Here is a 15,257-nt window from a genome sequence, read left to right on the forward strand (position 1 = left end):
ACGCTTCCAGCCACAGTGGCCTCCTTGCTCCTCCCCACCTCCACGTGCACCCCCACCTCAGGGCCCTCGGCCCCACCTTTCCCTTGGATGCCTTTTGCCTTGGATGCCTCTTCTCCCCCACCCAACTTTCCACCTGGTTCACCCTGATTTCTGCATGTCTGTGTGCCATGTCAGAATGTCAGAATGCCTGGCCCACCTGTGTCTTCTCTCTTTCTTACTCTGCTTTATTTTCAGCAGAGCACTCATCATCAACTCACACATCACATATTTCTTTGTTTATTAGTTTGTCGTCTCTCTTCCCCATTAGACTCTGAGTTCCTTGTCATCAGGGACCTTTGTCTCCCTTGTTCAAAGTAGCTATTACAGGGCCTACCAGGTAGTAAAAGCCCAATAAATTAATCTAATTGTTGCATAAATGAGTAAGTGAATGAATGAATTCCCACTTTACATATATGGGAAACAGACGTGGGGGTGGTGAACAGTCTTGTCCAAGTGAGAGTAAGCATTGGAGCTGTGTCTAGAATTACATTATTCCTTCTGGGTCGACCTTAAATGGAGGACCCAAACTTGAATGAAATAGAGAGCTCCCCTGATTCCATTTTGGTTTCATTCAGTGAACTGCTGTGCCCCAACCTGGAGTAATTTACAGCAAATCTGATTTTCCTGTTATGCTTTAACAGAACTTGCAAGGGATACAGTTTATATGTCTCAGCCATGCTTCTTAAAATCCCCGTTCCTCTTCCATTTTCTTAGCTGTGCTGTTGCTTTAGACGTCTTGTTCTTCCAACTATCACATTCCTCTCTCTTCCCTGTAAGTCTCCAAGACACTGCTCAGATTGGTGTAGACTCTCAAACAAGACTGCCATGACTGACCTAATTAAATATTTCTAGGGTCCCATTTTATCTCCTTCGTTGGCTTATTTTCTGTAAATGCCGATTAAATCAAGTTGGCTGATAGTGTTGTTGAAATCTTCTAAATACTTCCTGATTTTCTATCAATTATTGAGAGAGAAGTATTGTAATCTGTGACTATAATTGTGGATTTGTTTCCTCTTACAATTCTGTCCATGTTTGTCTCATTTATTTTCAAGCTCCAGTATGAGACGCATAAACATTTAAGGTTATTGTAACTTCTTGATTAATTGACCCCTTTATCATTTGAACTGTTCTTTATCCCTCGTAATATTCTTTGCCCTGAAATTTACTTTGTGTGACAGTAATACAGCCCCCCCCTCCAGCTTTTTAAAAGACTAATGTTAGGGGCTCCTGGGTGGCTCAGCCGGTTAAGCGCCCGACTTTGGCTCAGGTCATGATCTCACGGTCCGTGAGTTCGAGCCCCACATCGGGCTCTGTGCTGACAGCTCAGAGCCTGGAGCCCGTTTCAGATTCTGTGTCTCCCTCTCTTTCTGCCCCTTCCCTGTTCATGCTCTGTCTCTCTCTGTCTCAAAAATAAATAAACGTTAAAAAAAATATTTTTTTTAAAGACTAATGTTAGCATGGTAAATCTTTTCCATCCTTTTATTTTTAATTTATGCCATTAGAGTCAAAGTGCATTTCTTGTATGCAGCATGGATTTGGCTCTAGCCTTTTGAATTCAATCTGAAGATCTCTGCCTTTGAATTGGAATATTTAGCCTATTTGTATTTATTGTGATTATTGATATAGTTAGGTTTAAATTAAATTGCTGTTTGTTGGGACACCTGGGTGGCTCAGTTGGTAAAGTGTCTGTCCTTGGCTCAGGTTATCATCTTGTGGTTCATGGGTTTGAGCCTGCACTGGCTTCTGTGCCGACACCTGGGAGCCTGGAGCCTGCTTCAGATTCTGTGCCTCCCTCTCTCTCTCCTCCTCCCCCACTCGTGTGTGCGCACACTCTCTCTCTCTCAAAAATAAACATACACTAAAAAAATTGCTATTTGTCATCTTGCTTTTTTTCTGTTTGTTCTCTCTGATCTTTGTTCCTTTTTCCTCTTTTTTCTTTTTTTCCTTTTTTTTTTTCTTTGCCTTCTTTTGGACTAACTGAATATTTTTATGATTCTGTTTTATGTTCTTTGTTGTATTATTGTCTGTAAATGCCAATTAGGTCAATTACTTAGGATATAATCCTTGGCAGTAACCACTTACTAGCTGTAGGCAAGTTGCTTAACCTCTGTGGACCTCATTTTGCTCGGCATAAAGTCACAATAGTTTTGCCTCATAAGGTTGTGAGAAATTAAATGAGTTACTACATGTAAAGGATTTAGAACAGGGTCTGATACGTGGTAAGGGCTACAACTGTGGAACAGCTGGTGGTGGAGGTTATTCTTACCAGTGTTTGCTATCATTCATTTATGGTGCTTCTCCCCAGTCCATGCATCTTCCTGCTGGGCTGTGGCAAGAAGCCTCAGGCATCTGGAGTCTTTGCACCCTCCATGCTCTCACTCACTCTCCAAGGAAGGGAGAGATGCCTCCAGAAAGAATCTTGGTTTTGTCTTAATGTGACTTCTCTTTTTTTTTTTTTTCAATTTTTTAACATTTATTTATTTTTGAGAGAGAGAGAGACAGACAGAGAGACAGAGCACAAAGTGGGGAAGGGCGGAGAGAAGGAGACACAGAATCCGAAGCAGGCTCCAGGCTCCGAGCTGTCAGCCCAGAGCCTGACGCGGGGCTCAGACTCACCAGCTGTGAGATCATGACCTGAGCCAAAGTCGGACGCGTAATTTCTGGCTCCACAGCCTGCCAAACTGAAACCTCAACCTATCCTTGGTCTCCATGTCCCTCTCGGCCATCCTTACCCCTTCGTAAGGGGTCCAGGGGCAAGTGATTCCGGCCGAGGTCCTGAGGGGAGCCCGTACTCTTCTCCCTGCCCTGGCTGCTCCTCCCCAGGCATCCTGGGAGAAGACATACAATAAAACATTTCCCCATGAATAGCTGTGGATCACCCACCATGCGTACACCTAGTGCTAAGCCCAGGGGATGTTTAATAAATAGAACTGAGTTACTAATTCATCGCCACTCACAAGCATCAGAGGAAGGAAGACCGTCCCATTTTTTATACAAGTGACAAGTTACAAGCATCACCATGGGTGCTGCCCTGCCAAGTAGTCCCAAGACCCAGGGATGCTGGAGCCCGGGGGCCATGGAAGACCCAAGAGCATCTTTCTCTTTCCTCCGTTTTGTCGTTTGTAGTTCACTCTGGCCTCTCATAGAATGAAACTGAAAGGGATGTCTTTCTACTAAGACTACGATTTCTACTACGGCCACTGCTACTGCTAAGGATAATGACAAGCCACAATATTACCTAACGTCACCGAGCACTTACTATGCGCCAGTCTGTGCTAAGCACTCACCGTGCATGGTCCCCATCAGCCCCCACAACAACTTGGCACACTGTCCCCATGTTACAGCTGAGGAAACGGAGGCACAGGCAGCTAAGCCAAAGGGCACTTGGTGGCAGGGTTCAAACTCCCACACAGGTGTCTCCACCCCGAGTCTGAGATACAACCACCAGGCTAAACTTTGGCTCCCGACTCTGGAACGCTGATTTATTTGTAAATCCAGATTGCCACCATCCCGATGGCCCAAAGAGAGAGTCGAGGGCCACTAATGCCCATGCAGATAGATCTGTCTGTAGTGTGAGGAGCTTGAGGGGAAGGCCACCAGTGCATCTGCAATGACAGAACTCCCATCTGCTGCAGGTACTTTGCGTCCTGTCTCCTGAGCGCGTTTCAGCCTAAGAGAATACAGAGCCGGAGCTGACTAGACAGAAATGATACAGTGCAGCCCTCAGTTTTTCTCGGTTTTGACACCTTCTGGTATGTGCCAAATTAGCAATAAATTCTGAGGAAAACCTCCGAGGGAAAGCCCCTCCTTCACGCAAACCAACTGATACTTTGCAAAGGAGGATTGTTGATTTTTTCTCCGATGCCACTCAGCTTTCCCATTCAGAAGGCTTTCACCGGAAAAGTCCGATTGGAATAGCAATTCGTGTTCTCATTTCAGGAAAGAAACAAAAGTTCATGGGGGCGCCTGGGTGGCTCAGTCCGATAAGCAGCTGATTCTTGATTTCGGCTCAGGTCATGATCTCAAGATTTGTGAGTTCGAGCCCCATGCCAGGCTCTGCGCTGACAGTGCGGACCCTGCTTGGAATTCTCTCTCTCTCATCTCCTCTGCCTCTCCCCCCTATTTATTTACACAGAAATAAATTCTCTGTATTTCTCTGTCTCTCTCTCTCTCTCTGTCTCAAAATAAATAAAGAAACTTAAAAAAATAAAAAAAATAAAAAAAAAAAAAGAAACCTAAGTCCTTCGTCTAAAATGGAGCAAAGAATAGTGCAGTGAAAAGGGTACTCTAGAACCAGACTATTCCGGGTTTCAGTTCTGGCTGTTCCGTTCACCAGCTGTGGAATCCTGAGCTGGTTACTTGGAGTGCAGATCCCTCACCTGTAAAATAGGAATAATAATGTAATGAAGTAGCTAACCATAAGCATGTACTTTGTGTCGGGTCCATGCACCAAGGCGACACGGCTCCAGACTCCAGGCCTTACCCCCTCCGGGTAGGTACAGTAAATTTGAGTAAAGTGCCTGAGACAGCACAGCATACTAGTAAAACTTCATCAAGCAGTAGCTAGTATTTTATTATGCTTCAGTGTGAGTTATATTCTGTGGCTTTTAGTGAATTCCTTTTCCTGCTTTCATTTCCATCACCTAAAATGATAAGTTTCAACGGCACCTGGGTGGCTCAGTAGGTTGAGCGTCCGACTTCGGCTCAGGTCATGATCTCATGGTTCATGGGTTTAAGCCCCGCATCGGGCTCTGTGCTGACAGCTCGGAGCCGGGAGCCTGCTTCGGATTCTGTGTCTCCCTCTCTGCCCCTCCCCTGCTCACACTCCGTCTCGCTCTCTCGTTCTCTCAAAAGTAAATAAACATTTAAAAAAAAAAGTGTTAAAAAAATTACAAACTTCGAATGTAGTGTCTGTGTTAACTGTTCTGAATTTCTCTATGTGAGTTCAAGTAAAGGGGAAAAAGAAAATGGGCAGTAGCTGCCAGATATAATTCCAGAAAAGTAGGAGACTGTTATAACCTTGCCCGTCATTACTACAAATACAAATGTTTTCACCCACTTTCTTCATATGATTTTCATTTCATCTGTTTTCCTATGTCCATATGTCCGAGGAGATTTCTTTTCACATATTTAGCTATTATTTACTACTAGTAATGATGCACTTTGCTCTGTACACAGAGATAGTTTATAATAAGGCTGACATTTATTGTGTATTTACTTTCTGCTGTGCCTCGTGCTCCTATTTCACAAGAATCCTCTCATTTAATCCCCACAACAACCCTTCAGGAGAAGAACCATTCCCTTTTCCAGGGCACCAGACAGTTAAGTGCCTTGCCCAGCATCTCAGAGTAACCATCATAATGAGAACCGGAAGACAATAATGCTAACAGTTACGGTCCAGTGAACCCTCTTCCTCTTTAGCCCTGGCCACACCTCCTTTTGATGTCAATGTCTGCCATGAATATGTGAATACATTATTTTGAGAAGATTGAGAGCACTGGCCAGGACAGTGGATGGCGGCTGGGGGGGAATCAAATCAACAGTGGAGCTGACCATGTTGGCCTCAGGGCTGATGTACTTACCAGCCATCTAACCACTGCCATGGCCTCAGTCCTGGTCCAGGCACCATGCTATCTCTTGCCCCTGGACCACTGCCACCAGGTCCTTGCTGATCTCCCTGTCTTCTCTCTTGCCCCCTTCATCCACAGTGCCTTCTCCATCCAGCAGCCCCTGGAACCATCTTAAACAGCCATATGATCATGTCTCTACCCTGGTCAGAACCCTTCCATCGCTTCCTATCCTGATTTATAATGAGTGTATTAACAATCTGACTTAGCCATTAAAAAGGTCACTCTCTCTGCTGTGTAGTGCGTGGAGTGTGGGCAAGAGTGAGGCAGGGAGACCGGTTAGGACACAGCCTGTTGCTATGGCCCAGGTGGACATCTTGGAGGCTTGAATGGGGAGCAGCAGTGGGGATGGAAACAGTTGAGGTATATTTTGGATGGAAAACCCAAAGAACTTGGTGATGGATTGCATGTCTTTATGCAGTGTTTTAAAACCTCATCGGAAACATTTACAAAGGTTGCTCTAGTTTCCCAAGATCATGGCCTTCCAAACCCATTGAAATAGAACAAATATATACTGACCTCCTACTACATATCAAGAACCATCCTAGGAATTTAAAAAGCACAACAAAGTTCTGTGCTAGGAATTTAGAAATAAGAATTTAGAAAGAAGGAATAAGGTTCCTTCCCTCAAAGAGCTCACAATCCAGTAGGAACAATAAATATAAAGACAAATTATAGTAGTGTAATCATTGTAACAGAGGAGCCATCCATAAGCCCCAGGGGGTGTGATGACATCAAGGTAGGGATTTAAACTTAGGAAGAATGTGAGTTGGAACATAAGGAGCTGAGAGTAGACAATTCCAGGCTGTGAAGCACGTGCAAAATTACACAAGTGTGAAACTTCCTGGTGTGGTCAGGGATTACGGGTAATGTAATGTGCAGACGCTGAGTGTAGACAGTCGAGCAGGGCCAGAGAATGAACAGGTTTTCAGGCCAGGTCAAGATGCTGGATTTTATCTCTATAGGCTACAGTTTCCCTGAGTGGATTTATATCACTGATGGCACACACAATCATCTTAGTGATGTACAGACAAGCGTATGTTCGTTAAATGTTTACGTATGTGTTTTCATGTGAGCCACGTAATATGTAACTAGTGTATCGAGGCTATAATATAAAGTTTTCTTCCAAAATAAATGTATTTGTGTTAAATAAGTTAATTTAAAGGAAAATGCCAAGTAAACCATAGAATAGGTGGGCAGATACAGGATAGATCATGAAAGTGGAATGTGAGTGGCCAAAGTTTGAGGCTCCCTTCATGTAAACAAGGGAGACCCACCGAAGGAGTTTCATCAGGGAAAGGCGTGATAGCATCTGCAAATGGTGGGCCGCATCTCATGGCCAGGAGGGGGATGAAAATCATTCTGGGTGTCCTTGACACCCATTAAAAGTGTCCTCTACCACTGTCCATGGAAGCAAAGCTGTGGGCTGGGACTGAAATCGTGAGGGTGTGAGGGGTAGAGACTGAGCAGAGTGATGAACTTTGCAGGAAGTAAAAATCAGCTGCACTTGGCAATGAAGGAGTAAGGAGGAGGAAACAGAAGAACCCAGGGTGACTCCTGGGTTTCTGGCTTAAAGATCTGAGCACAGTTTGGCCACCAGCCAGTTCTCAGAGCCCCTGTAATTTGTCAAATGGTATAAATTTTAATTAGGTGCATTCTTCTTTATGTTCCAAAGCGGAAATACTCTCTGATTCCAGGTGAAGTGAGGATTTGGAAGTTGTCCAGTTGATTTTTATAGCAGATAAAGCCAGTTTGGGAACTTGAGTATTTGAATGTTTTTGAGTATGACCAGATCTCTCCTCACTTGGTCCAGTAGAGCCTGAAAACCAGGGGCCTCACTTCCTTGATTAGTGTCAGTTTAGTGTGCGGCAATCCACAAGGCCAGCGGAGTAATTCGCGAATGAATTAGTAAGACCACTTGTAAAATCTCCAGATAGCTTTGAGTTATTCCTCTGTAATTCTTAACTCTCCTTTTATTTCACTTTTCTGTATCAAGATTAATTTCCATCAACAGAAGAGCATTTGGGGAAAGGGGAGAGGTATAGGGAGAACTTTCTATGTTGACGTGAAATTTCTTCCCTGTAATATACCTGCATTTGACAGAATTAGAGCAAAGGTGGGGGGTTGGGGGCGGCTCCTGGCTGAGCCTCTACATGAGGCATAGGGGCTGGTTGTAGGATTTAGCCTTCTTTTTTTTCTCTCGTGCAGCTTTGGCAGGAGTTTCCCTATCTAATAGACTTCCAGCACATACAAAAATTAAGTCTCCATGTAACATTTTCCAAGGTGCTTTCTGGAATCAATCAAAGAATATTAGTCAAGTGTGAGGAGGGGCCACAATTCCTTCTGGGAGTGGAAGCGAACTTTGGCTTGCTGTTCCTTATCCTCAGTCACACAGCGCCAAAATCTGTGTTCTTTTTCTGAGCCATGTGCATTTCCTCGCTTATGAGTACCAAGCTTCACAGTCAAGTGAATTAAACAGTGCAGTCGCTCAAGCATTAATGCAACTCTGGTCTTTTTCTTTTTCCTTAGGTATTTATGGGCCATTGGTAAGAATGTCTGGAAGAGATGGAAGAAGAGGTTTTTTGTATTGGTCCAGGTAAGTCTTCAACTTTGTCTATCTTAAGAGCCATCAGTATTAAAGATTTGGATTAAGGATTAAGATTAAGGATTAATTAATGGTTTTTATTTGAGGTATAACTTAGAGTGCACAGTGCTCAAGCAGTTAGCTTAATGGCTTCTTACCCATTGTATAAGCATGTGACTACACTTCAGAGGGACATTGAAATTTCCGCTACCCACAGCACTCCCTTGTGTTGCTTTTCCCTATTTTTACATCACTTTAAAATTAGAAAATTAAGGCATGCTCGTTATTTTAGAATCCTCGAATGCAGGAATACGTAAGATAAGTGAGAGAGGTGAGCTGCCCGTGACGCAGGGCCCCAGGGAGGAAGCAAGCGTGTGCCTGGTTGGGCCATTAGGAACACTGACATTGTTTTAGAAGAATGTGCTATTTCTAATACCCATTACAAAAAAAGAGTCAGAATTTACTTAGACTTTTGACATCTCTTTTACTGTTCGGTATGTTTGATTTTGAATTCCCTGGTGTTTGGGGGTGAGGGGAGTATGCCACTCCCTTGATTCGTAGGGCTTCCAAAAGTCTTAACTGACCTCCTTTAACTATGTTTAAAAGTCTGGAATATATCTTTCCAGATATATATATATATATATATATATATATATATATAACCAAACTCTGTGTCATCCTACAGCTCGCTTTTTGTTTTTTTAACATAAATCACTATAGACATTTTTCCACGTTTGCATAGATAGCTCTGGCTCACGTATCTGTAGAATTTTCCTTTTTGAAGGACTTGTGGGCTTCCCCAATTGGAACTATTATTAACCATGCAGCAAGGAACATCTATCTATATATAGATACAGATGTGGATGTAGATCTTGGTATTAATAATACATGAGTAATGTATAAATAGTACCTTTGCTCTCTTGTCTATTTAAGAAAAGATGTCCAGAAATAGTGCTGCTTGTCCTTGATAATCTCCCCGCCCTTTTTAAAATTTGGTTCATCTGCTTCTTGCGTCAGGATTTTTCAGTTTATAAGGGCACCTGCCATTGCCTCTTTTTAATTTGCGGTCTCCACCAGAGCATATACACTGTAATTTAATTTGCAAAAAACAAAAAAAAATTCATATATGCTGTATTCTGGAAGATGCCACAAAGGAAGGCAACTTGTGGTTTAGTGACTAAAAGTGTTCATGGGATTACTATGTTCACTATAGGCGTTAACTAGTATTTAGAGCCATTCCAATTCTAAATCTTAACTATAAAGCAACTGCCTCTTAGGCCCGATGGCCTTGAAGGTTCTACCAACCCTGACCTTCTAAGATGTGACTTCCTGTAGACCTAGTCAAGTCTCTGCTGTGCTACTATGGCGAAATGCATCTCTCTGGCTATAAGCAAGAGGTCATTTTTGCTTTTGTGGTTGCTATGGGGTAGAACAAAATCTTAGAATAAATTAGCCCAAGGAAAACTTTGGAATTGTGCCCAAACTCCTAAATAATCCATAGCTAGGCAAGGAGTATATTTCATCCTGAGATACATTTCTTCAAACTATCAACTGACCAGTATTTATTGAGCATCTTCTCTGTGTAGGGCACTTGGTAGGTCTTAGAGAAGAACTATGAGGCCTGATCTTTCACTCCCAGAAGGGAATCTGTTAGAAGTGCTTTATATATGCAAACAGCAGAAACAGACCCAAGCTAATTAAGGTAATAATAACAGGATGTTGAAAAAGCTGAATGAGCCATCCTTACTACGACAGGGCCCAGAGCAGTGCCAGAAATCCAGGTGGAGGGAACCCGGGCTGTGTCATCAATGTGGTCCTAAGACAAAGTCTGCTCTGAACATTTTCTACCCTTGTATCTCCAGTCAGTGGCCGAATATGAAAGAGAGATCAGTTCAGCTTGGGTCACACACCCAGCTCTTAGCAGGGGCAGGCCGTGGCACTTTGATTTAACAGTCCCACTGGGCTGTCTCCAGTGCAAAACCAGGATGCCATGACCAGAAGGAGAAATGGATGCTAGGCAAGCAAAAACATCTGGTGTCCTCTCTAAAGAGAGGGCATTATAAATGGAGAGACAAAATGCACCAAAAAATACAGTGCAAGATTATGGACAGTTCTCCCCCATCCAGCGCTTCTCGCTGGGCAGAGCGGCCTTTCTTGGAATCACTTGTGAGGTTGCCCGGCCTTTCCCAGTAGATTATGTGCTGTCTCAGGGCTGGTTTGGTTTCCAATTTATCTTTGTGTCCTTCCCTCTTTCCCCCGCCACACACATACACATCGTCTAGCTCAGTACCTGGCATGGGCATCCAGGACATGTTTGGTGGAATAAAGAAGGAAAAGAAAGAGAGAGAAGAAGGACCTAGGCTAGGCTTCAAGTGGTTCTGAGAAAGGAAAGATCAAACGGCCTGGAGAGTGGCCGGTGGCAGCTTCCCAGAGGAAGCGGGACAGGTGGCCCTCTCACCATGATACACAATCTCCCCTCCTCCTCTGAGCTATTGGTCCACTGGACACATGACTTTTCTCTGAAAATCTTTGAAATGATGACGTACTTAGGAGAAATGGCTGACCTCTCGCTTTGCAAGCGATTTCAGAGGGAAAAAAACTCTTCAGGAAAAAAAAAACACGAGGAAATGTGCCCAAAATATCAGTGAAGCCTGTCTGTACAATATGTACTGAACTGAAAAGGAGAGAATGATTGTGTTAGGCGGTATAACTGGAACACAGACATCTCGGGGCCTTCACGCTGAGCTTTCTACCACGAGAAGACATGAATCGCACAGTCGCTAAAAGCCAAGTTCCACGCTCGCATGTGAAAATCAGCAGAGGGCATACATAGCCCGTGTAAAGTTCCACATCTTTCCTGGACAGCTGAAGAGAACACTTTCGGGATTTCAATAGGTTTCACTTACACATGATTCTCATAACTTTCAAGAGCCATTGAGGTGCGTTGGGGACGTCGATCGTCCAAACATAACCTTCAGTTCCAACTTAAATCAGATTCCTCCCTTAACAACCTCTGTGGCCAACACAGGTGACATGACAGCCCACTGTCACAGAGCCCTGTTCACGACAACAATGTCTAAAAGCAGTTTGATCCTACCTAGAAAATATTGCATTGTCTTTGGATTCTTCCCACTTTTTCTCCTCCATTGTCTAAGTGACCACATTTGCAAGTGTTTTATCACAATGATAACCCAAAAGCTCACCCCCTTTGAAACAACCCCAGTGCCACCATAATTGCAAGAGCGCCAGGTCTGGCCCAGTTCAAGGGAAGCAAAATCTCTGAGGCTGCTGGAAGAGAAGGATGATGGGACGAGTAGTAACAATCAGCACCCAAGAGCTGCATGCCATGTTGATTTCAGTCACAGGTATAAACGATCACCAGTTTCTTTTTAGCCACCAAACCCTGCCGTCGAAACTCAAAATGCAGAAGGGAAACCAGGAGAACCCACTCTGGCCAAATGTGGGGATGGGTGAAGGAGCTGGGGAGGGAAGCAGATTCCCCTCAGCCTGCCCCCCCACTCCCCAGGCAGCCTTGGAACAAGCTTCAAGGACATCAGCGTGCAAACCACACATAGGAAGTATATGCTACTCGAGTGACTTACTGAATATTTCTTCCTTTCTACTCACGTTAGGTCTCGGGAAGTATTTTTACAGAGAGTTTGTAATACATGATTCCCAACACAAATATGAATTCCATTAAATTTAATTTCAAGGAAAACAGTGCGGAAAACCTAAGAGGAAGAGAACACACCCAACACCAGTCTCCTCAAAATCCTCTCCCCTCCCACCCCCAGCTCTCCTCCCCCCCCATCACACATACAGACAAGCACATAGAGTCTACATTTTTGTCTGTAATGAAGAACTATTAAAATTCGCCCTAAATGAGATTTCCTTTCAGTGTTACTACTTTGGGGGAACCAAAAGATAGATTGTAAATGGACTTCCTACTAGCCAGGGACAAAGGGTATCCTCAGAGGGCTTCTGTACCAAAGCAGCGATTCCCATTTCTAAGGAGTGAGACTAAAATCAGAATGGATGTGGCTGGACGCTGCCCCCAACCTGGGGAGTTCTGTGCCACAGACTTAAGTCTTCCTATGCAATGAGATGGTGTTCTCCAGTACAGGCCCGGACCACCGGCTCTGGGTACTATTTAAAATCCACATCCCAGAGCTCCTGGGTGGCTCAGTAGGTTAAGCATCTGACTTCGGCTCAGGTCATGATCTCACCGTTCATGAGTTCAAGTCCTGTATCAGGCTCTGCACTGATTGCTCAGAGCCTGGATCCTGCTTCGAATTCTGTGCTCTCTTCTCTCTCTGATCCTTCCCCGCTCATGCTCTGTCTCTCTCCCTCTCAAAAATAAATAAACATTAAAATATAAAATCCACATCCCAAGTGCCATCCAGAAGGTTCTGATTCAGTAGGTCTGGCATAAGACTGGGGAACCTGTGTGTTACAAGCACACCAGGAGATACTGTTGCTGGTTACCCAGAGACTACCTTTAAAGAATTATTGCCTCAGTGGTCGTTGTCCTTTTTAAAGCAAAGGCTCCTGGGGTGCCTGGGTGGCTTAGTCGGTTAAACGTCCAGCTTCAGCTCAGGTCATGATCTCACAGCTCATGGGTTTGAGCCCCACATTGGGCTCTGTGCTGACAGCTCAGAGCCTGGAACCTGCTTCACCTTCTGTGTCTCCCTCCCTCTCTGTCCCTCCCCCACTTGCACTCGGTCTCTCTCAAAAATAAATAAACATTTAAAAACTTAAATAAATAAACAAACAAACAAATAAAAAGCAAAAGCTGCCGTCCCCTTTAGACCACACCATCTCAGAGTTTATGCCCCCATGGAGCTGAGCATCAGAATATCGATACAGATGATTATATGCAAATGACATGAGAAAGCTTCCTCAGCCATGTTCCTTTAAGTTCCAATAGATGTCTCAAAAATATGGCTGCAAACTCTAACTGAAAGAGTAAGGGGAAATGAATCCTCAGCACCCCAAGTCAAGAAGCTGCTGGTAAATTCATTCTAAACCCTGGAAGCCATGGGAAGAACCAAACACACTGGTTACCATTGTTAGGAACTCTGACCAAACCAATGCTAATGATAAAGGTGCCAATTCCATAGAGCCCTCCCTAGAGCTCTCCAGCTTGGGTGTGTAAGGGGAGGAATGGAAGTGGCCAACTCATCACCCAGACCAGGCTAGGAAGTCTCATCACTATGATCCTTTTAGTTTAAAAATATTTTTACTAAAAATATAAGATAAGATAAAAGACAATACAATACAATAAAAATATTTTTCTATGCCCCAAAGACTTTAGGTCAGAATCAGTTTTTGATTGGTCTTCAGCAACGTATTTCTGAGCCATTTTTTCCCTGTCTAGCACCATACAAACCATAATATTATGTGGCTCTTCTAATAATGCTGACAGTTGCTCATATTTGTATGGCCTCTTAGACTTTGCAAAGTGTTCATCAAGTTGGTCTTTACAACCTTTCTGTAATACAATGAAGACAAGTCTTAACCCATCTCATATTTGAGGAAAGTGAGGCTCAGAGTGGTTAAGTGACGTGCCCATGGTCAACAGCTAATAGGCAGCCAATGTGAAACCTAACACAGGTCTTCTGACTCCAAATACTTTCCATGATTCCAAGCACTTGATGGGACCAGTCCCCAAGAGATTTATGCCTATACAATGTTCTAGAATTAAATTACCTTGCACCAGACAGAACCAGTGCTACCCTATTGCTGATTCCCTATGTATAATATAAAAACTAAAAACTCTGCTTTCAGAAAAATCACTAAATCTGAAAAGGATAAAGTATTGTCTGATAATGTAAAGTGCCTTGGAATATAGTAGTTGTCGCTCAGGAAACCATATTAAATAAGTCAACCCCACAAATGAATTGTAAGACTGGGGCTCCTGGGTGGCTCAGTCTGTTGAGCGTCCGACTTCAACTCAGGTCATGACCTCGCGGTTCACAAGTTCAAGCCCCAGGTCAGGCTCTGTGCTGACAGTTCAGAGCCTGGAGCCTGTTTCAGATTCTGTGTCTCCCCTCTCTCTGCCTCTCCCCCACTGGCACTCTCTTTCTTAAAAATAAATAAACATTAAAAAAATTTTTTTTAATGAATTCTAAGACCTATAAGTAGTTGAGTGATTTTTAACTCTCTGTCCATTTTTCCCACTCAAATTTACAGTTGCCTTAAAGAACATATGTATTTATATTCTGGTTGCAAATGACACCAACCCAAATTAGCTTAAGTTTTAAAGTGGGAAGAATTGTATTGGTTAGTTAATTAAATTAGCAATTGAATAAAGACTCTTCTGGCAAGGCTAGGTCCAGGGCTCAGGCAAAGCCATCACGGCTTTGAGCCTCTATCATTACCATCTCTTGATTGTGTTTTCTGATGAGCAGGTATCACCCTCAAACAACATTCTCTCCCTGCAGAATACTGGGAAGGGTCAGGATTTACACCAGTTTAGCAGCCCCAGAAGAAAGAAAGCTTTTCTTCTCAGTAGTTCATTGAGCTTTTATTGGCCCTTGTGGTCATGTGCTCATCTCCCTACCAATCACTGTAGCCAGGGAGATGTGATGCTGATTGGCTAGGTCGGGCCGTATGTCCCACCCACCCTACCTCCGGCTAGAGGGGCAAATACCCCTACAGGAGCCATATAGTAGACTGAAAGTGGGAAAGATGGTGATTTCGTCTAGTAAAATCAGTATTCAGCTACCAGAGAAATTAATACTCTGTATTCAAACATAAGAATGTTCCACAGTTGTTATCATCGGCTCCATTTAATGAAAATGAAACTGAGTCCCAGCAGAGTTAACTGAATTACCCCAGGTCACACACACCTAGAAAATAGCTGATCTGAGCATCACATCCAGGTCTGTATAGCTCCAAAACCTATTCTCCCTCTACTCCACCAGGTGGCCTTCATGGTTAACGTCAATCAGGAGTCTAGGATTTAGACTCTGTGACCCTTCATTTACAACCAAGTCATGTTAAAA

General features: G+C 43.6%; 1 protein-coding gene across 12 annotated transcripts in view; it reads left to right on the top strand.

Annotated features, from left to right (window-relative positions):
* The window catches only part of CADPS (calcium dependent secretion activator), a 374,844-nt gene that overhangs the window by 190,875 nt on the left and 168,712 nt on the right, over positions 1 to 15,257 (top strand). For all 12 annotated transcript variants that reach the window (XM_040454550.1, XM_040454556.1, XM_040454553.1 and 9 more), the window contains exon 8: positions 8,196 to 8,262. In XM_040454550.1, the coding sequence (XP_040310484.1) occupies positions 8,196 to 8,262 (67 nt within the window). The remainder of the gene's footprint in view (positions 1 to 8,195; positions 8,263 to 15,257) is intronic.

The sequence above is a fragment of the Herpailurus yagouaroundi genome, unplaced genomic scaffold, assembly GCF_014898765.1.
Source record: "Herpailurus yagouaroundi ecotype Mexico unplaced genomic scaffold, PumYag 213, whole genome shotgun sequence".
Taxonomy (NCBI): domain Eukaryota; kingdom Metazoa; phylum Chordata; class Mammalia; order Carnivora; family Felidae; genus Herpailurus; species Herpailurus yagouaroundi.